Source organism: Platalea leucorodia (assembly GCF_965183815.1).
Source record: "Platalea leucorodia genome assembly, chromosome: 22".
In the NCBI taxonomy this organism is placed as follows: domain Eukaryota; kingdom Metazoa; phylum Chordata; class Aves; order Pelecaniformes; family Threskiornithidae; genus Platalea; species Platalea leucorodia.
Window position 1 is genome coordinate 1,949,624 of NC_138844.1, and position 22,975 is coordinate 1,972,598.

The 22,975-nt window shown below is 50.5% G+C and overlaps 1 protein-coding gene across 1 annotated transcript in view; it reads left to right on the forward strand.

The window, feature by feature from the left end:
- WNT3 (Wnt family member 3) overlaps positions 1-22,975 on the forward strand; it is a gene marked incomplete at both ends in the record, with an annotated part of 51,298 nt that overhangs the window by 26,782 nt on the left and 1,541 nt on the right. Inside the window, 2 exons of the mRNA XM_082331773.1 lie at positions 12,154-12,395; positions 22,463-22,728. Of these exons, the coding sequence (XP_082187899.1) occupies positions 12,154-12,395; positions 22,463-22,728 (508 nt within the window). The remainder of the gene's footprint in view (positions 1-12,153; positions 12,396-22,462; positions 22,729-22,975) is intronic.

Here is a 22,975-nt window from a genome sequence, read left to right on the forward strand (position 1 = left end):
GGACGATAACTTCCCTTGGTGGGCTGACCCCACACTAACATAGCTCAGTAAGTGGTTTGCCTTGTTGATGTTGAGTGCAACCACTGATTTGGTTTCAAACTAGGCATGTTCAGCCATTTCACCATTAGAAACTATGAGTGAACCTTGTACTAGGAAACAAATGGCCAAAAAAAAATCACATCATTTAATCAAGAGCTTAAAAAACATTTTAGTGGTGCAAAGTTAGGGCTCTGTGGACCAACAAAGATCTTGTTGGTGACTTGCTGGAGAAGCTACGCTGTGGTGGGTAGCACAGTCTTCTTCGGCAGGGTCACATTAGCACGGAAACTTGATGGTTTTGGAGACCTGTGGATCAGGAATGGTTGTGGGATCAGAAACAGCAGTAAATGTGAGGTTTTTAACCCTGGAAGAGCTGAAAAATTTTCACCACAGTGATGAAGACACCCTCTGTAGCTGGACACCTTCATCTTCTTTTCTGCACTTGCTCTTTTTCTAAACCCCAAAACTCACTGAATCTTTGAGCCAGAGCTCAACCACTCTCTGCACCTGCTCTGATTCATTGCAGGCCACTGCCTCCTCCTGTACCCGCCAGAGCAGGGCTCCCTGGGGAGCTGCGCATCAAGGAGGTCAGTTAACTCCTTCTGTGCCTGTCTCAGCAGCTTCAGAGCACAGGGCTTCCTACAACACCTTTTGTTCTGGCCAGACCCAGGGGGACTGGTTTGTCATATCCAGGAGCCACATAGGCCAGTGGTCACCAAGGGTCAAGTCCCAGACTGGGAGGTGATCTAGACAGAGATTATGGAGTGGCAGTAAGTCAGTTCTTCCTACCAAACATGGCTCCTTAGCCTGAGAGAGGGAACAAGAATGCGAACAAGAGTCCTAACCTCATAGGTAGAGCAGACCAGTCTTCAGTGGGAAAAACACCTGATTCCCAAAGCCTGCATGCTCGGAAGCAGCTTTAGAAGGAGATGGTCCTGCCCGAGATTTACTGTCTCAGCACTGGGACATGGCCCTCAGACACCAAAGTTTGCATCTCCTTGGCAGAGGTGGGATTCAGCGAGGCATCTCTCATGTGCCATGCACTCATCCCAACCCAAATGTGTTCAGTGGAAGAGGACCCTGTTGCTGCTCAACGCATGTGGGCTCAGCCTGCTACTGGTGTGAGCACCCTGTGACTGCCCGTGAGAATCAGTCCAGCAGACAGAATTTGGGGCTTAGCACCCTCCTACCATGTGAGTAGCAGTGGACATTATCTGCAAAAATCAGGCATTTGAGATGGTAAATATGCTACAGATTATCTGGTAGGTCAGTGGGAGATTGAAGAAAACACATTTGGGGTTTAGACATTGAAAAAACTGACCGCACCATCCACATGTAACTCCTACTTTCAGCTAAGAAACCATCTCATGATATAATCACTGAACTAATGTTTGGTTTTTGAGTGATGCATCTTCCCTGTGCCTCCATATAACCCTAAGCTTCATTAAACCTGGAGAATCTGGATGCACGTTATAAAGGGAATGAGGGAAGCCACATCCCACTGACAACAGTGTCTTTTTTGTTAAAGTGGAGGAAGAAGGTAAAACACAAACAGGATGGCCCTCTTTAGGAGGGATGCTCTGTTGTTACTGGGCATCCTTTGGCAATTTTTTTAGTGGCTGAAATTCTGGAGTGAGAAATACATAAAATGATGGGTAATAGTCCCATGAGTGTAAAGACCCACCCACCCTGAGCAGGCAAGCTCCTCCCCAGCTACCTCCTCCCAACACTCACCTTGATGCTGCCTTGAGCCTCATCCTGGCTTTTTCCTTCTCTGGCTTTCCCTTTCTGCCATATCACTGCACCCACTAACCTTCCCACTCATGTCTCCCTGGGATTAAATGCTCAGAGTTTAAAGTAATCCAGCCTCTGCCAGTCTGTCCTCAGGGCAAGCCTTTTCTTGCCTTCTCTGCCATCCATCCACTCGCTGGCACTTCATTCATTTTCCTGCTGCAGTGTCTCTGCCAGACTCACCACCCTGCTTCAATCCTCAGTCAGAAATAATCTGGGACAAGGCTTGTTGAGCCCTTAGGAAACTGGCTGGGGACCCTCATCTCAGGGACCTTGAAGAGACTGGCCACTCCGCTTCCAGGAGGCTGGCATGGCCAGCCCTGGCATTGGCATCAGTAATCGACCCATGGGGCTGAGATCACCCATTCACCTTTGAGTGGTCCAGACCTGTTCAATGCAAGGCCTTTGGGAGGACCTCACTGCTTCCTTTTTCCAACAGATTTGAGGAGGAGACAATTTAGCAAGGACTTTCCAGATGGCCACATGACCACTGCCGGCGGATGCAAATCCACCAGCTCAGGAGGGCAGGGCAATCTGCCACCGCAAAGTTTGCATGTCTACAGTCAAGCCCGGTATTCAGCCTCCTTCAGCCAGGCAGACCCCCACGTTTGGTCAGAGGAATTGCACGCTCCATCTCTCTTCGGAGGCTGCTGCCTGCCCAGTCCTGTTTTTTTCTTGTCTGCTTGAACTGCCAATCTCAGGGGACCCCGAGGCAATTTTTGTGACACAAGTGTTGCTTACAACCACTCTTTCCCATCCATTATGCACTGCTTCACTTCCCAAGAAGTGGTAGTAGCTCCTGGGACCCCAGACCAGACTGAAGAGTTTGTTTGTCCTCCTCTGTCTCTATCAGCAGATCCCAGGGGCTTGAGCCTAGGCTTTCCCAACTTTCATTTCCCGTTGAACACAACATCAGCAGATGACAGTCACCACTTCATTGGTGCCTCTCTGTGATTTGACAGTTCTTCATACTTAGCCGGACTCAATCACTTCACCTCTTGCAGAATATATTTTATTATTTTGACACCATTTCCAAACAACACGGTTGATAGGGAGGATGCAAGCCCAGGAGTGAATTTGAGTGGATCGACTGCTGCGGACTTCAGCACCAACTTGCTCACATGCTGCAGGATTCACAGAGAGCAGCCAGAGGGCTTGCAATTCCTTCTTTAGTGAAATAATTCTACTTTGCCCCACTTTGAGAGGACCCTAAACTAGTGCCCATTGCCAGGTGTTATTTTGTGGTGCACCATCATCTGTACGAATAGCTTTACTGAGCTTTGCTGCCTCCTTACCTGCAGTACAGTTGAGTGATATGCCAGACGGAAATGAGATTATCACTCCAGAATAACCAGACCGTTTGGTCTCCAGCCAACATGAAAAAAATCTTTGTTTACAAAGAACAAATTTCCCTGTGTGCAGATATGGGGCTTTTCATTTGACTTAATGTAGATTTAGCCTGGGATGTGTTTCAATAGCTAATTCAACATCAGTGCTGATTGGAGGATAAAATAAAACAACACTAGCCCCTTCCTCTAATTCCTCAGACCCTTCTCTTTAGCATTTCTTTGTAGCATTCATTTTTTAGCAATACCTGAGAAATCATCATTCTGATATCTCAAAATAAAAGTGCATGCATTGATGGCACCTCTCCCTTCAGCTGGGATTATAGGCAGGGTACATGCTGTCCAACCCTCGTACGCTGATCGGAGGATCCCATCATTAAGTGCTTTCTCCTTGTCCTCTTCTGGAAATAATCAACATTTCTCTGCAAATGGAGCAAGTTGCCAAATTTCTAACCAGCTGGTGCTATGTGCCCCCGAACAACACAGGCTGACCATCCCTGGTCTCTGCAAGATCACAGAATCATAGAATCATTTAGGTTGGAAAAGAACTTTAAGATCATCGAGTCCAACCGTTAACCTAACACGGCCAAGTCCCACTAAACCATGTCCCTAAGCACCACATCTCCCGGCTTTTAAACACCTCCAGGGATGGGGACTCAACCACTTCCCTAGGCAGCCTGTGCCAGTGCTTGACCACCCTTTCGGTGAAGAAATTTTTCCCAATACCCAACCCAAACCTGCCCTGGCGCAGCTTGAGGCCGTTCCCTCTCGTCCCATTGCTTGTTCCTGGGGAGAAGAGACCGACCCCCCCGGCTCCAGCCTCCTTTCAGGCCGTTGCAGAGAGCGAGGAGGGCTCCCCTCAGCCTCCTCTTCTCCAGGCTGAGCCCCCCCAGCTCCCCCAGCCGCTCCTCCCCAGCCTTGTGCTCCAGCCCCTGCCCCAGCCTCGCTGCCCTGCTCTGGCCACGCTCCAGCCCCTCCATGGCCGCCTTGGGGTGCGGGGCCCAGTGCTGAGCACAGCATTCGAGGGGCGGCCTCACCAATGCCAAGTACAAGGGGATGATCCCTGCCCTGGTCCCGTTGGCCACACTATTCCTGATACAAGCCAGGATGCCATTGGCCCTCTTGGACACCTGGGCACACTGCTGGCTCATGTTCAGCCGGCTGTCGACCAACACCCCCAGCTCCTTTTCCTCCAGGCAGCTCTCCAGACATTCTTCCCCAAGCCTGTAGCGTTGCATGGGCTTGTTGTGACCCAAGTTCAGGACCCGGCACTTTGCCTTGTTGAACCTCATACAGCTGGCCTCGGCCCATCGATCCAGCCTGGCCAGGTCCCTCTGTCGAGACTTTCTACCCTCCAGCAGATCAACACGCCCGCCCAACTTGGTGTCGTCTGCAAACTGACTGAGGGTGCACTCAATCGCCTCCTCCAGATCCTTGATAAAGACAGTAAACAGATCCTCCCATGGGGCACTGCCCCTCTGCTGGGAACGTCTCTGTCCTGCAGTGCTTGGAGGAAGGGTTAAGCCCTCCTAGAAGAGGCTGCTGGAAGAGGGCTCTGCAGCTGTAGGTGGGTGACAAATCATAGAGGAGGCACTACGGGGTTGCATGGACAACAAATAAAAATTACCCAAGACCTAGAGGGATATAAATACCCTGAGAGGTCCCTTTGGGAGAGCTCTCAGAGGAATGCTTAGCCTATTTCTAAGCAGCCACAGGTTTGGGAGTGATTCCTAGGTGAACTTTTGCCTTTGTGAAGGTTTTAGAAAGATTTGTAGCCCTTAGGTGTGACTAAATTAAGGGAGAATCTTAATTGGATAGAATCTGGCCTTGTGGGCTGCTGAATTTTGTGCAGATCATGCAATTCATACACTCTATTTAATGAGGTAATTTTTAAACACACCAACTGGAAAAAAAGCTCTCTTGTTCAAGGGGGCACATCACACTGGTGTGTAAAGTCTACAGAGACTTTCCAGGGCAGTGATACAGAAAAACTCTACATCCACGCTCATGCCCATAGGACTTGCCCTTGTCTGGGGGATCAGCCTCTAATGCTTAGGCAGTTGAACTTCTTTTTTTTTTTTTTAAATGAAGTTCTTGTCTGTTTTGCGGAGTCCACCAATGATTGCAAAGTTTGGTGGAGAGTCTGTGGTAACGGCGATATCACATACCAAGGACACAAGTGCCCACTCTACAGAAAAACTCAAAACTCAAGACACATTCAGTAGAAATTAAATAGTGAGTGATTTATGAGCAAAGGCATGGGACTCATTAAAGCTATGCAGTTCCCTAGTAAACTGAAATGTTCTTTATTTGAATTCTGTCATCTTTTTGTCTGTTCTCCATATTCAGTCAAGACCTGGCATTTCTCAAGCTCGTATGTGCATATATATTGCATGCTTTGACTTGCAAAAATTTCCCTCTTCCTGCTCTTGATCTTCAGACAAACCCAAGAATTTGTGTCTTACCCTGTTCACAAAGGGCTGCAGTCAGCAAATTACAAGAATTAAAAGATATGAATATTAAACCAGATATAATACCCCTCTCAAAGATCAGACAGCAGAACAGAGTTAGCCGCTGGAGGCACTTGTTTGCATACAAGGACACCTCTGTCAAAGTTGGGGTGAGATTCATGATCTCTGAGCTTAAAATGAACGTCTGCCACTTGGTAAAAACGCTTTGAACATTGCATTAGGCCGAGCTAGACAGTTCAAAATGTACCATCACAAAACGAACAGGGTCTGGCTCTCCAGCTGGAAGGTTTGTATTCATCACGCACCTCAGCTTGCAGTGATTTTGCACAGCCCTTTACTTACCTGAAAAGCAAATGTGTGATGATGCCTCTGCTAGGAAAAGGGCAAAATTCATGGGAGCTGGGAAGGGCTCGTACAGCACTAAATAAAAGAGAAAGAGCCAGCATGAAAACTCCTGGCTCCCAATGTGCATTTCAATGTATCAACCCTGGGCCACTCCGCACTGTAAAACAGTGGGATGCCAGCCTGTACAATTGTCCATTTTAAGCAGAACATGGCCCAGAACTGGAAAATGCCAAATATGTCTAAAAATAGTACAATGAAAAACTCTCCAGGCAGAGAAAGGTTTTCTCCAAGACAGCAGGTGGCAAATGAGATCTGAACTGTGATCTGGTTTTCTCCTGCTGATTCATAGTTTTCCTAGTGCGTTATAAGAACTGCAGGGATTGATATGGGGCATTGAGAAGACGTTAGAGGGCACAAGCAGGACAGACATTTGCCTTGTAACATTATGCTGCAGTGACCTGAGTTGCTGTGGGAGGAAATATCATGGTTTAAAAGAGCCTCATTTCTACCAGGTCCTTGGACCCCTCAAGGAGTGTCGCTAGACATGGCTCCCAAAGCACTGAGGGAAAGCAGCTGTTATTTAATTGACGCTGCGACAAAGGGAGAAGGTGGCGGTGTCGTGGCCCCAGCACTCACACAGCAGAGCCCTGAAGGGAGCTGGCTCTTTGCATAGGTCTGCTCTGGCTCCGGGGCAGGAGGGAGCCCAAGGAAACCTGAGTCTGGGAGCACATGGTACTTACTAACCTACATGTCCCATAGGCACGGCGGTTGCTGTGACCTCCCTTTATCACTGGAGTCACCACCACCAGCGTCCTCTGTGCAATGCTCACAGCCATGTACTTCTGCATGGATCTCCAGGTGTGCTGGGGGCTCCAGGGATGAAAATATAAGCTCTTTCTAACAATTTTGTCAATGGAAATGGCACAGTGGGGTACAGGATCCCTATAGCATGTCTATATCTATGTGGGAGATCCCTCAGGGAAGGCAAGGAAGAGTTGAAATGTGGGGAGTCTCCATGGCACAAGATGGAGACGTGCAGCTCTACAGCCCAGAGCTTCCTGCCCAGCTGGCCACGGGGCTGGTGGTGTCCTTGATACAGTGGGGAAAAAAGAAAAATTGCTCTTCAGATTCATCTGCTTTCAGCTGCTAAGTTTAGAGCTAGAAAACACTCCCTCAGCAGCACATCCCAGAAATTTTCTCCCTGCATTTCAAGTAAAAAGCTGCAACGCTGACCTCAGGCAGTCACAGCAAGCACAGATGCTGCCCCACTTTGGAGCTCGCTGGAGGTTGGAATACACTCCTCACACAAATGTCAATATTTTCCAGGGCTGAGACAGGAAAAACCCAGGTTCCTGTCCATCCAGCTGGGCTTCCAGGATTCATTGAAGATGGCAACAGGTTTATGGGATTGCAAAAGAAAGAGATGGGGCGACCATGCCAGGTTGTTTCCCAGGAAATTGGTCCCATCCTGGCACTTCACTTTCCTTTTTTTCATCATGAAACTGGAATGTGAAACACATGCAAGCAAACCCTCACCACGCCCTGCACACAGAGCAGTGGATGGAGAAACCTCTTTCCAAGAAGCTGCTTTCTTGCCAGACAGCAGCCAAGCAGGGCATCACCCCCAGCGAAGCTTTCAGTCCCCCCGCTCCACAGAAGGAGCAGCTCGTTAAGGTTTGTCTCTGGCTGGTAAAACCCAGCTCGGATGGGCAGCCCATGGTGCACCGTGCAGCCAGTCCTGAGTGCTCCGAGCAATGCAGCTTCCAGTCTCCTGCAGAGAGGAAAGAAGAAAAGTCCTAGCAGCTTTTGCTCTCACTGGCAGGAAACCTGTCTTAGCGTTCATCCTAAAAACTCCTTTTCTTATGTTTTGTCACAGTTCTAATCTGGCTAAATCCTGCTCCTTTCAAATACGACTTGGTTTAATTTCTCTTGACACCCTATGCCTTTCCAACCAGTGGCCCAAACAGAAGATGGGTTTGCTTCCTACATCCATCTCTGTAGGAAGGATGAAGCTGAGAGGGTGGGCACAGTACCTTCCACGCTGAGCCAATGCGAAGACACGAGTCACCTCATCAAGGATGCAAGGATGCGCCCACTGGCAATGCGTGGAAAGAGGATCTGCACAAGACCATTTACTCCCAGGGCTTCAAAAGCTCGTCCCAGACCAATGGGAACCATGGAGAGTCAACTTGAGACTGCTGGATCCACGGCTCTGCTATGTCTAGTGCTATTGGATGGGAACAAAAGCAGTCACTGGCCTGACAGACAGTGTCGGGACTCCTGAGAGATTTAAGGGATTAAGCAGAGAAAAAGAAAAGGGATTTCCCGTGCGTTTGCCATAGGCACTCATGCTCCTTGTGTTGTGCACTGCGCTCACACGCACACACACAAAAGCCTACCTTTATGTGCACATCTGTCCACTCGCACTTGTACACACAGCGATGAAAGGGAGTCTCCCAGCCAAGCAGAGCTGTCTGGCTTTTATGGCTCCTGCCCTTGAGTGTGGGAGTTGATGCTGGGAAAATCTGTCTGTCATCTTCTGAGGGTAAAGCTGGGGGCAGTGGAGCAGGGGTACGGAATGGCTATTTCCCTTTGACGTGATGGGAGCTAGAGAAACGTAGGCTCAGGCAGCAAGGAAGGACGCCAGCATTGAAAGAAAGACAGGAAAGTGTGGGGCCAGTTGCTCCTGCAGTTGGCAGCCTTGGAGTTGTATTTTGTGCTTTAAAAATTGGCCATGTCCTCCATCTATCCCAAATTCACCCCGTGATACTTCCTCTCCTAATGTGTTTGCTTCCTCCCCATGAGCTCATGTGACTTCTGTGTTAGAGCCACCCAGAGCCCCTTGGATGTGCCCCTTGGATCTCAAATCTGGATTGCAAATGCGTTTTGTTTTATCCTCACATCTCAGCCACTATATAGAGAAATCATCAGTCCATGGGACCCAGGAGGTCAAAGCAGAGTGGCAGCACCTTAGCCCCAGCATCCTGACCAGTGCCCTTCCCAGGACTTCTGGGTAAATGGGGATGATAGGCCAAGAAGAATAAGATTTTTTATATCTGTCTGAGAAGGATCAGCAGTGGCGAAATCACAAGTTCATTGACATGAAAACAAAAATGAAAATTAGGTGATGACTGGAGAGAAGGTGCTCTCAGTAATCATCAGCAAGGAAAATTAAGAGCAGACACTTAGGAATGATGGAGACCTTGCAAAAAAAGGAAGAAAAGGAAAAGGTGGGAAAGCTTGGAATGGGTCATCAAAAGCAGATGGATTACTGTACGTGGGTAAGCAACTTCACCGGCTGCGTGCGTGACCACGTGCAACCAAGAGCAGCCTCCACCCTCCCCAGGGGCCTCTCTCATGCAACAGATCGCAACTCCAACCTGAAAACAGATGGACCAAAACTGCCTGCACATCTCCGGTCGGGCCTTCCAGGCAGGGAAGTCTGTCGTGAGATGGCTCAGGGGTTTAAAGAAGGGATTTGACCAAGTCTGTGGCTGAATGGGAGGAGGGATCCCCCCAGGAGTTCCCCAGAACTTCATGGGAAATCCCAGCTCTTACTTGCTCGAGTACACTGCTGCTTTCTGCAGGCTCACTGAGGGATCGAACTGCTCATCCAGATAAAAAAAATTGGGGCAGCTTTTACACTGGTAAGCTATGGCACAATTAACCTGCATGCGTGACATGGTGTGGAGCTCACAGCCAGCACACCAGGCCAACCTTCCACCACCACTGCTGCAAGAAACTGCTGCTGCAGGCACATCCTTGTAAACCCTGACACTGAATATGAACTTCACTTCCACCACGGTGCAAAGCCAGGCAGGAGAAAGCATCTCACAGTGTGCCACCCCCGTGAGACTGGAGTCTGTCTGCGAGAGCGGGGGTGGAGTAACACAACATGCTCTCCCCCCTCGTCTCTGTGTCGCGGGCTCTGCTGGATGGAGAATGAGGTTAAGGTTGTTCACAACTGTTGCTTGGAGCTGATCAGTCTTCCCAGCAGTGCTGAGCTCCCCCCCATCAGATTGCACTTGGTGGGAGCTGGAAGCGCAAAGCTGCTCTGGGAACCGGTCCTAGTGCGCTGCCCATTGCGCTGTGTTGCCTCACGACCGTGGCTCATTGCCCCTCTTCTGTGTGTCCCATCCAAGGGTATGGGAGATGGAGTCAAAACATTGCATGCAGTGCTCTGGTCCTGAGGTCCTGGGCAGCTGTCCCGCTGCTGGGTAGGTGGGCAGAGAGGTGCAGGAGAAAGAGGTGAGAGATGGTTGAGCAGGGAGCTGTGGCAGAAGACAGCACTGGGGCAGGGATGAGGCGTGCGCTTCCCAGCCAGGGTGGGAGTCAGGTCTTCTCCTTCAGTGTCTTCAGCAGAGTTGTCTCTCCTGGGCAGGTCCCCTCGGATTCCCTTTGCATCCTACAATCATTAGTGTGCAATTAATTCAACCAGTTACTGGTGTCAGCTCAGCATCCAGCCTGAGACAACAGGCTGGATGAGCAGTTCAGGACAAGGATGGTCAACCACAGGTCCCATGAGACAGTGGCATCTCTGTCCTTGGAGGTTTTCAAATTCTAGAAGGACAAAGCCCTGAGAAACCTAATCTAACTTGGAAACTGGCCCTGCTCTGAGCAGGAGGTTGGACTAAAGACCTCCTGAGGTCTCTCCCAACTTGAATTAACCAATGACTATAAAATGGCTGATTAGCTCACGTGCAATCTTCAGATGTGGGCAGGTGGGTTAGGGAAAAACACACCAAAACTCGGAGAAGTCGTTGATACCCCAGATGGTTGAGATGCCCTTCGAAGGGACACCTAAAGGCTGGGCAATGGGCAGACAGGAAGATCATGCAATTCAACCAAGAGACCTGGGGAGAAATAACCTGAGGAGAAGCAACCCCGTGCACCCGTAAAGGCTGGGGGCTGACCAGCTACAAAGCAGCATACGGAAAAAGACCTGGGGCTGCTGGTGGAGAAAAATTGGAACATGAAGCAGCAATGTGCCATTAGGGCTGCACGAGGAAAAGCCTGTCCAGCAAGCAGAGAGAGGAGATCCTTCCTCTCTACTCAGCACTGCTGAGACCTCATCTCGAGTCCTGTGTCCAACTGTGGACTCCCTAGTACAAGAGAAATATGGACATACTAGTCAAAGCTCTTTAATATTTGCCTGTGCTAGTATCCGGACTCTGAGGTTTCTGCGCTGGAAGCAATTGAGTTCATCACCTCTGCTCTGTTACAGAACCGGCTGCGTATTCACGGATTTGCCCACATGTTCTGGAGGGACCCTGCGGGGTGGTCTGGATCCTAAGCAAGGCAGTAGCTGTAGGACTATCCTTGTGTGTGTGTAATAGCAGGTATCTCGGGGCTTCTTTGAGCAAATATGTGTCTTCACCTTCCAGTGACTATTTCTGGCCAAATAAGCAATTTGACCCACATATTTCATGCTGGGCAAATGACAGGTCCTTGGACCAGTAGAAAAAGGTCCTCTCAAATCTGCCCTCCAGCACCTTCACCATGTACCAGCACGTCTGCCCGACCCACAGTTGCAGCTAGAGGCTGATGTCCATCAGGGTGTAACTGTGGTGGGACCTCTCTGGGTTCAGTCTGCTGGGACCATCTGCAGAGGTGTCAAGACAGCCTGGGACGTGTGACATTGACGTGCCTGACCCCAGAGCAGCCCCTCTCCTGTAAATGGCGATCCCTCGGTTGCTGAACTTGGCACTGGATAGGACACTTCCCACCTTGGCCGCAATTCAGAAGCTCCCACATCAGTGTCTCCTGACAGCTGAGACACCCCAGGGTATTCCCCAGCTTCCAGGTGTTGCCCCCCTGGACACAGCTCCTTGCAGGTCCTTTGTCAGATCCACCAGCCCCATGGGGATGTCTCAGATACTTGGGAGTACACTGAATGGCTCTAGGTGCCTCCATGTAGGGACCCGAGTCCCTCCCTCTGTGCCCACAAAGGACCAGGGTATCTTCAGGTGTGAAGGTCACATCACTGCTCTTCAGTAGAAAGTCTTTTGTTTTCTTATGAAATCCCTCTTTTTCAGTACTTTGTCTCCCTGAACTATTGGTTCACCTTGGCTCAGCAAATTCCCCCTGGGATGGTCGCGGGGGCAGGACCAGTAGTGCCAGCTGCTTTCCCTAGCCCTCACGCTGTCCTCTGTCCCTTGCAGGTCCCTTGCACTAGGTCAGCAGTACAGCTCCCTGGGGTCACAGCCCATCCTCTGCGGCTCCATCCCCGGCCTCGTCCCCAAGCAGCTCCGCTTCTGCCGTAACTACATTGAGATCATGCCCAGCGTGGCCGAGGGGGTGAAGCTGGGTATCCAGGAGTGCCAGCACCAGTTCCGGGGCCGCCGCTGGAACTGCACGACCATCGACGACAGCCTGGCCATCTTCGGGCCGGTCCTGGACAAAGGTAAACAGTGAAGCCAGGAGGTTGTGGGGGAACGGGTTTGCCAGGGTGGGCAGAGCTGTCACATCTCCAACTTGGCTTTTGGACAACCCATGCCATGAATGTCCTACTGGGAACACACTGGGGAAACAATCTGATGTCCTAGCTTTCAACCCAAATTTCTCCAGTTTCTTTTCTCCATGGGTTTTTTTTTCTGTGTTACATCAAGAGGGGTAATGAGGGAAGGGTCTGTTCCCATCCCAGGAGCTTTCAATAGGATAAAGTATGGGAAGGGGACGGTCTAGCCCCATGCATGCTCACGTGTTCTGGAATCACGGGCTCCATCCTCCCTGCCCAGGGCGTGCAACACATCCAAACAACAGGGTCCAGCAGACCCACAGGAAAATTCCTGGAGAGGGGCTATGGTCAAGTTCCTTGGGGTCCAGACAGGTCCTTTGCAGCACGTACTGTCTACCCCAGGAGGCCAGTGGGCAGGATTTTCCCCTGCCACTGAGAAGCCATGGTTGAAATCCTGACCAAGCTTAGCTGGGATTGCAACGTATCTTTTCACAGATGAGCACAAAACAGCCAGGGCTGGGAACAAAAAGGGGGAGAATAAACATATTTTCCTTCTCCTCTCTCCAAACACATGTGCTTGCTCCTCTTCATCACCTCCTGCTGAAAGGCCACCTTTCTAGACCCACTGGCACGGATCAGACACACTGGAAGCACATTGATGAGGCATGATGAAGTTGGGATTCCCAATGAGATCACAGCCTGGGCATTACACTGAGAAAAGTGAGATGTTGGTCCCCAGGATAGCTGGGCACCTGTAACCCTGGCCTGCAGCCACATGTCCTGAAAGGACGGTGCTGGAGGACTTTGGTGGCATATAACCTATCCCACGTCTCAGATGTCCAGTCAGCAAACCAAGACCTTAGATTAAAAAGCATTCCCATGAAACTGAACCACATGGTGGATAAAAAACTCCCCTCCCCTCCATCCCGCCCCATGACTTTGTACGTTGGCACTGATGACAAAAGGGAATGATACATGGAAGTCACGAGGGCCAACTCACAGCTGCGGCTATGCTCCTTCTGGAGGAACTTTCCCTGAAGATGTGATGCGCTGAGCCCTCCAGGCAGAAATGAAGCACTGCCTGCTTGGAGCAGCAGGTGGTCCAGGGCATTGCCTTCTCTTCCCCTTCCCCAAGAGCCTGCAGACTGTGGGGACAGTCGCCTGAACATGAGCCAGCAGTGTGCTCAGGTGGCCAAGAGGGCCAATGGCACCCTGGCTTGTATCAGGAATAGTGTGGCCAGCAGGACCAGGGAGGTGATGGTGCCCCTGTACTTGGCATTGGTGAGGCCGCACCTCGAGTACTGGGTTCAGTGTTGGGCCCCTCACTACAAGGACATCGAGGTGCTGGAGCGTGGCCAGAGAAGGGCAACGAAGTTGGTGAAGGGTCTGGAGCACAAGGCTGGTGAGGAGCGGCTGAGGGAGCTGGGGTTGTGTAGCCTGGAGAAAAGGAGGCTGAGGGGAGACCTTATTGCTCTCTGCAACTGCCTGAAAGGAGGCTGTAGCGAGGTGGGGGTCGGTCTCTTCTCCCAGGTAACAAGTGATGGGATGAGAGGGAACAGCCTCAAGCTGTGCCAGGGGAGGTTTAGGTTAGATATTAGGAAAAACTTCTTCACCGAAAGGGAGGTCAAGCATTGGCACAGGCTGCCCAGGGCAGTGCTTGAGTCTCCATCCTTGGAGGTATTTAAAGAACAGATAGATGTGGTGCTCCAAGACATGGTATAGATGGACTTCGCAGTGATAGGTTGACAGTTGGACTCGATGATCTTAAGGGTCTTTTCCAACCTTGACGATTCTGTGATTCTATGATTCTACGATTCTATGACTCAGAGCTGCTCCCATGCACCGTCTGACTCCAAACACACCTGCACAGTCCCTGCCACGACCAGGGGTTTGAGGACCTCCAGGAGGTTTCTCGTTATGCCTCCTTCCCTGTTTCCAGGGAGAAGGGGCTGCACATTTGCACATTCGCAGGACCGTGCCCGTACCAGGATCCTGCCTATTAGGATCAAACTAGAAATGCCTTTCTGAAGGCGGCTGGTCAAATGCAAGAAGGGCAGAACAAAAGCCATGGCGTCCACCACACGCCTTTCACTGACTCCTTGCCAAGTTTAGTACAAGGGACATCTGCAGATAACGTCTTGGTTTCACAGCTTCATAAATGCAACCAAAACCATTTCCAGCTTCATTGGTATCGGCACACACTGAGTCTCTGCAGTCCAATGAAGTCTGTTTGTTTGTTGAAAAATAAATTCTTTTCAGTGACACTTTGGAAATGGGAATCCTATGGCACGGCATTTAAGAAATTGGAGAAATTAGAGTTGAAAGCGAGGACATTAGACTATTTCCCAGTAGTCCATATCTCCTGGTGGATCTTTCTTACAAAGCTATAATATTCTGCATATAAACGGTTCATCACATCTTTTTCAAGCTTCAGCCTTCCAATAATGGTACGGTTTCCTGAAACATCAGTAGTATATTTCAGTGAAAATGACTCATTTGGGTTAAAGTGTGATTCTTTGCAGAAATCAGGATTGTAAAGTCATTTTAGAGCGCTAATAGGGACAATGAGATTGAATTCCCCTCTGGTTTGCCAGGATGTATTTTGGGGTAGCTGCTCCATTCACTATCAAATAACTTGTTACCGAGGCTTGCCACACTATAACTTGCTGCCTAATAAAAGCATGTCCTAAACTTCAGCGCTTATAAGATCAGAAAGTTTTAATTTTCTTAAAAACTATCATAAAAAGCTATCATAAAAACTTTAAACACATTATGAAAGAACTGTTATAGCATTCAGGCACTGAAAATCTCTCACCACCGTTTCTGTCAGCATGAAAGCACTTAAAAATTGGATTTGAACCACCCTCCCCGTAACGACCAAACCGAACTTTGAATTTATGAAGAATATTTTAAGATTCTTTCGGCAGCAGGGACTAGAGCAAAGCCTCACGCGTGGACATGCCTCAACATCTCCATGCACTCCAAGGTGACAAAGTAAAATATCACCCATAGCTCTGAAACTCTTCTGACAGATGGAGAAAAACTATTGAGCACATTTGTTATACAGCTTTCCCGATCAAACCGTGACGCATCAGTAGTCTCCTAGACAGTACTGCCAGGCAATTAGCTTGAAAAATGTATTTATTCTCCTGTCTCACTAACCTGTAAGTAGAACAGTTAAAAATAAACAGTATCATCTGCAAATAATGATACATCAAAGTCCAACCCATTTGATTGTAGTTATTATTATTTACATTTTTTAAATGTGCTAATGTCTTTTCACTGCTGCCTTGAGAATTCATGAGCAGAGACGGGATGGGATTCATTTCATCTATGGAGCAATGAGGAACACTAGGAAATCCTTTGCCATTCCCAACGTTTGCAGCAGGAATAGTCACGGAGGAAAACATAACCTTTTCAGCCACTGCTTTCTCAGCTGAAGGAAGAGATAACGTTGGCCATAAAATGGCTTTTGTCCTGCCCTGATAGATCTCGTTAGCTGTGAGGAATCTGGGGACCAACACCGCTCGTCCCTGCCGAGGCGGCTGTGGATAGGGTTGCTGGACACTTTTGCTGCCCTCATGGCATCGCCTTCTCCCAGGCTGTTGTCCCATCTTGCTTAGATGCAGCTACAACAGAAATCAGGAGTTTTGAGCCCATAACCTGGAATCAATACCTGCGAGCGTTGCTGGCTGCGGGTTTTATGGCTGGCAAAGCCCTGAGCACCTGTGGTAGTTCTTGCTGCGTTCACTTCTCGTTGGCTTCCAGGACCCATGGAGGGGTGTAACCCCACAAACTAGGAATCATTAATTAATAGCAAGACTCAAACTAAGATGACAATCAATCACTATTGCAGTTTGCACTGTGCATTAGGCCAATAGGCATTAAATACGAAGCCCAAAATACTCAGTATTTAAGCTATGATAACTGCCTGGATGAAATCACCTCTGAGTATCAAAGAAAGAGCAACGTTTGGGTTAATCTCATCTACTACTCCCTTAGGTAGATTGAAGCTATTTTGGAAAAAACTTCAAAGGTGTAGTTCTCACAACAATAGCATGGGAAATCATTTCTAATACAGCTTGAAAAGAAATTAAGGATAATTTCATTTTAAAGGAACTGCAAAAATGTTAATCACAGTTGCTTCCATTCAAGCAGAGCTTAGTCTGAAGAGCAATGTAGTGTGGGAAAAGGACGGAGCCATTCGCTGTGGTTCGGCTGTGCCGACCCTCTCACGGCACACGCGTTCAAGCCTTTCTTGGTTCCTCCTTCTGGGCACATCATCCAGGCTTCGAGGGCCGGTGTCAGTGTGGGAGCACAGGGCATCCCTCCCTGAAACAGCCCGAGGGATTCCCGCCCCCAGGGCCTCCCACAGCCCTCCATCACATCCCCACCTCGCTTGTCTTCCCAGCTTCACCGTACGACTCTAATCTCTCCTCCCAGTCTCTTGCATGGCTTCAAATCCGCAGCAAAGCAATGAACAGCAAATAGAGCACAGCGAAACCCCTGGGGGACGGAGGTGCTCCCATCTGGGGGCTGCTGAACACCGACCCCGGCTCAGGGCGCTGCCCAGCACGACCCCGTCTCCTCCTCCCGTGCGCCCTACCCAAAACTCAGACTCAGGAGGTTTTTGCCATGAAATGCGTGGCAGCCATAGCTGGCGAGGCTTTGCTTTCCTAGGGCCACTGATTATCTCCCTGCAAGTTTTCTTTTTTGCATGCTTTTTTTTCTAACCTGGGCTATGAAAAAACCCAACCAAAAACCAACCCCAGAATGTGGGGTAAGATCATGTTTTTACAAGCAAATTCTCTGAGATGATTTATACTGCAGGTGTGCACTCTGGGACAAGGAGGGAAGAAAAACCTGCTTTCCCCCCTCTCTCTTCTCCCTCCCTTTTCTTTTTAAAATAAGGTCAGTTCTTATTAAAAAACAATGTCTCTTCCAGCCAAGTCTGACCCCAAAGCCAAGGTTGAGCCAACAGCCAGGTGACTTACTGCTGCTCTGGGAGGGCGAGCAATTACCATTCTCCGCGTTAGTGATAAAGTCTGGGATTTTGGTTACAGCACAGCGCCCAGAAAGAGCTGGTTGCGAGCACACGATGCAGGAACGCCCCGCGGGCAGGACTGGATCTGCAGGAGTGAGTTTGGCAGGAGCCTCAGCAAGCTCATACATTTCCCCACACCTTGAGCGACGGGGGAACCGCTCTTCCCCTGCCTCCTCACAGCGCGGCTGCCCTTTGCTCGCTCTCCCTCTCCAGGAAGACGCCACCGGTTCTCCAGAAAGGTCCTCCTCGACCCTGGTTGGGCTCAAGCCTCTTGCCCGCGGCGCTGGCCGGGGCAGCCTCTCGCCGTGCGTGGCTGCGAGGAGCGTGACGGCAGCGGGGCCAGGTGCAGGAAAGGCAGCTGGGCCCGGGCTGCCTTTGGAGGTCCTTGTGTGTTCGGCTAAGCCCCTGACACGAGCTGTGAAAAGGCAGACCCGCACCAAGATAACCCATGGCTTTTCTCAGCCATGACACTTGCAGTCATTTGCATCTAAACAGGGGTGTGTGGGATCAGGGGCCGTCTTGATATAAACTCAACAGCTTAAAGGGAGGGGGAGGGAAAGGAGAGAGGGAGAGAGAAAAATAAGCTTATACCGATGAGAAAGAGCTAAGCTTCCTCCCCTACTGTGAGGCAGGGCGAGCGATACCATCCCAGCGCTGCAGTCGTTTCAAATTGCTGCAGCATTCACACGCCCTTTAGCCATTCTGATCCGGTGGCGGGGGGCTGGGGAGAGCCATCAATAGGGATTTCCCAGCCGGGCTGGCGGGATTGGAGGGTGACGGCAGGACAGGGGAACATTGCCCCGTTGCTACGAGGTGCTCCTGGGGAATGCCAGTGCTCTGTGCCGTGGGTACGCTGGCCGGCGGAAACATTCTGCATTATGCTGGTAATACAGTGTGACACCGCGGGAACAATGGCAAATTGAGTGTCCCAGCAGGTAACGGGCCTGGCTGGGAGACAGTCGCAGTGGTGCACTGTCAAGACGGCTCTAATCCTCCCTCGCCAGCCCCTCCCCTGGTTCTGGGAACGCTGCTCCCGCATTTCATCTCTGGGAAATTCTCCCGGCTCCTCGCCCAGACCCAGGGGAGAATTTCAAGGCGAGGCGTTTGTGTTTGCAGCTCGCTCCCCCCCGCCCCGGCATCGTGCGGAGAGCTCGCCGGGCAGACGCGGGGGCGCGGGGGGTGCTGGGGCGCAGCTGCCAGAGGGGCGCAGCCCCCCCGGGGCGGCTCGCATCGCGCCTCTGCCCGGCCGCGGCAGCGCCAGCCCCGGCTCGGTTCCCATCCCAGCATCCGCGCTCGGTACAGGGACTTACAGACTTACAAAACGTGTGGCGACTCTCCATCCCGTGCCCATCGCTTTTTCACACCCCCCCAGGATGGAAAGCAAAGGCACGTCAGCAAGGAGAGCGGCTCGTGTCCTCCCCCTCTGCCCCTGAGCTGTCCTGGTCTGAGGCCAGAAGGGCTCGCTAGCTCCTCTAAGCTGATCTGCCTTAGATCACAGGCCACCCAAATAGCCTTTGTCAGGCTGCAACACTCCAGTTGGAGCAGTGATCTTCAACCGGTGGCCCGTAGCCCCCAGTAGTCCCAGTATAAGTGGCTGGTGAAATATATCTAAGGAAAACCTTGGTAGGTAGAGGCTGGGTCTCTGCTGGCGTATTGGAGGTGGGAAAGGCAAGGAGGGAAGAGTTTGAATTAAAAGAAAGTGAAAACCACAGCGCGGTCCCACCGGCGAAGAGAGGATTGAGCTCCCCTGGTTTAGGATCATGTTTGGCATCTAGGTCCGAGTTCCCCACGCTGCAGCAGAGAGAGGTGTGTTTCTGCAGCTGGCACACATTCATGAGCTGCCTCTTCTGATTGCCTGCACGGGGTCAAATTAGCTCAGTTTGAGATGCCTGATTTTTGGAAGCTAGACCCCACCTCCGCAGAGAAGACTGCAGGCCAAGGAGCAACACCTGGTGCAGCAAAGACCTCCCCAGGGCACGAGGTGAGGGATGCATGGGGCAGCTGAGAAGATGGTTCATGGCTCCTGCTCTGGAAGGCGGGCATGGTCTCCAAGGTCATCATTGGTCTGAGCCAGCAGAAAATTCTGGCTTCGTCCCACATCCACTGACAACTGTCCTGATCATTCGGTCAAGCTACACCCACGAGGCAGCTGGAAACACCTCCTGCAGCGCACCCAGTGGCACCGTCCACCAGCAATGGTACCCCAGACACCGCGGCCCCTGACGTTCAGTGCCTTCAGCACCTCCCTGGTCTCCTGCACATTGGGCGTGAGGTTGGGATGACTCCAACATCTACTCTGACTTTAGAGACCTAAAGTCTCCATCTTTATAAGATGGCACATAGGGTTACAGCACTCCAGTGTCATTCACCAGGGTGTTGGACTTATGCAGACTGTGGCACACCAGAGAGGCTCTGAACCAAAAGATGTCCCCAAGGAGAAAGTGGAGACTGAGATATTCTTTTGACTGTGCTTGGGAAAGCCTGTATTTAGTACAGCCTTAGTGAAGTCAACAGTCAAACTCCTGTTGATTCCAAAATGAGTAGAAATAGTACAACAATGCTTTACAAAAAGATTTAAAAAAAACAAAAACAAAAACAAAAACAAAAAAACACCAAGAAAGCTTTAAAAACATCCTGGGCAGAGCTGTGTCGCTGAACAGCCAGGTCACTACTGCAAGAACCCAGACTCCAAGTCCAGGGACCAAAGTTTCTGTCACTGCGCTGAGCAGGGCAACACGCGGGGGACTTGCCAGGCTGGGTCCTAATGCAGGAGCTCTCCCTGAGCTGTTCTGAGCTGCGGGAGGACTTTCTCTCCTCCTGCCCCAGTCAGTCCCCACCTGGAAGGGAGCATTTGCTTCTGTTCACCCTTCTGGAGAGAGGAATCAAACCCAGGAGCAGATGCAGAGATGGGCAGCCAGGCTGATGAGTGTAGTGGACAACATTGTATGGAAAGACGTAACGAATATGGCTCTTTGAGCACAGTAAAATGTAAGTTTTGCTCTCCACAAGCACCATAAAATAAATACCGAGGCCATTAAAAGGTACTTGAAGATGAAAGTCAATGTGAGCACATAACAAAGGATATAAATTGGCTGGGCTTTAATCTGGGTTGAAAATTCAAAGTTAGCCATTGTCCTGCTTTCAAACCAGCGGAGGAGCCACCAGTCAGAGCACCAGCCAAAAGACCAGCTCAGTTCAGAGCATGTCACAGCTTCTTCAATGGCCTCCTGAAGAGTGAACGTACCAAGATATATAATGCAGGAAACACCCTTTCAATTTGAAAGGGTATTGTCCACTTACGGACAGAGTGCAAGACTCCCAAAAACATGACATCAAACTCACAGACCTCATGGTAGGAAAAAGCCACCATATTAAGTGGACAACGTCATCTCCTTTCACATCCTCTAAAGCTAGGTCTAGGTCTTCTAGGTCTTCTCACAGTATTGTTATTTGGTGCTTCTAATATCTCAGAAGTTTCCTCTGGTAGTAGCAGGCCAAGAAAATCTGTCTCGATGGCTCCATGCCAGCTGCTGCTTTGGATGTGCTATTCAGAACAGCCCCCCACGCTGCCATCTCAGGGGTGCACTTCAGTCCCTGGCTTTGGTCATTTCTATCCAGAACAACCCACCCGGAATAAGATGTTCTTTGTGTTTACGGCAACCACCACTGAGCAAGGAAGGGCCACGATGCTCAGGCAGAGGGTACTGGAGAATGCAGGGCTGCTGGAGAGGTTTTGGTTCATGAAGAACAGCAGCTCCCTGCCTTCAGACACTTGAGGTGAGCTTGGAGGCTCCAGGCACAGAGCAGGCAGTTCTGGGCTGGTTTCCCACCCACCCTGCTTGGCCTTGTTGTCCTGTCTCATTGGCTATAATATCCAGCCAATGTAAACATCTTTATGGCTTCTGGTGGCTTCCCCATACCCATGTGCATTTTGGCTGCTGCCGTCCAAAGTCCAGGTCAGGGCCCCACAGAATGACCAGGGAAGGGGAGGGCTTGAAAGTCGCCCTGCCATGGCCACAGGGGGAAGCGGTGAGGAACAGAGATGCTCCAGTTCAGCAAGCCCATTGCATCTTCATCTTCATGTAGATGTTCTGTTTTGTCCCCACCTCCTGCCCAGGTATCTTTGTTCTGCTGAAACATTTTCTCTCTCTCAGCACAGAGGATCCACACATGCTCCCATTCGCAGCTCCCAGTCCACTGAGGCATCCTGGGCAATTTATTTCCCCCTTTCTTCAGCATTCAGTGCTTTCAGGACGTTCTCCAGCTTTGCTCCTTTGGGCCTGCCGAAATTCATTCACCACAACTGTGTACCTTGGACCATGCCGATAGGTACAGAGTCAAAGAAGAGGCTTGAGTTTCGTCTGCTTTGATTTCCTCCACGACTGTTCAGTAATTAATGAGCAACTTGAAGGTTACCCTCACACCCTCGGCTGGTTTTATTCCATTGCTGTAAAGTCACATGTTGCTTAGTCTAGATACACTTAGCAGTAATTACTAGCTCTTAGGCTAGTTCTGCCACTGTCTGTCCTGGATCATGTGAAACCTTTCCCCATTTCAGCATGTATATGAGCTTCTTCGTCTCCCCTTGGAGTAACTCCAGGCATGGAGTCCGTCTCTGGGTTTCCAGACCAGGAATTACTCCAGTTACTCTCTTCTGAGGCCCCTCAAGCTCTTACTGACGCTTTGTGCACCCATCGGCACCCATGCTGGATCAAATCCTGCACCCGTTGTATTTGGGGGAAATGCTGCACTTGTGATACACAGAGCTGGAGTCACACCTCTCCCACCTGCTCCTGCCTGCGTGCTTCAAAAGGCCATGCCAGGAGTGCCTGATTCAGAAAATGTTCATTAAAAAAGTAATAGAATAACTTTTTGCTTTTTAATGAGATTTAGATGATGCTGAAGGAGGTTGGGAAGGAAAACAAGTGTTATGTTGACGGATAATCCCATGAACTCTGTTTATTCCCAGCCACGCGAGAGTCTGCCTTTGTCCATGCCATCGCATCGGCAGGGGTGGCCTTCGCTGTAACCCGCTCCTGTGCCGAGGGCACGTCCACGATCTGCGGCTGTGACTCCCACCACAAAGGACCTCCAGGAGATGGCTGGAAATGGGGGGGATGCAGTGAGGATGCCGACTTCGGCGTGCTGGTGTCCCGGGAATTCGCAGATGCCCGAGAGAACCGGCCAGATGCCCGCTCAGCCATGAACAGACACAACAACGAGGCCGGCAGGACGGTGAGTGCTCAGCGGGTCCAGAGCCGGTCGCCCATCCCTGCACGGATGGCCCAGTCTGGCTCCTCCTGATGTAACGGGACCACAAAATGCCAGGCAGGAGCTTTCTAGGATTATTTTCCAGGGCACAGCATTTCCACTCTCTCCAAACAGACGGGTGGGGGTTAAGAAGAGCTAAAACATAGGACCATAGAATCATAGCCTCATAGAATCATAGAATCGTTAAGGTTGGAAAAGACCCTTAAGATCA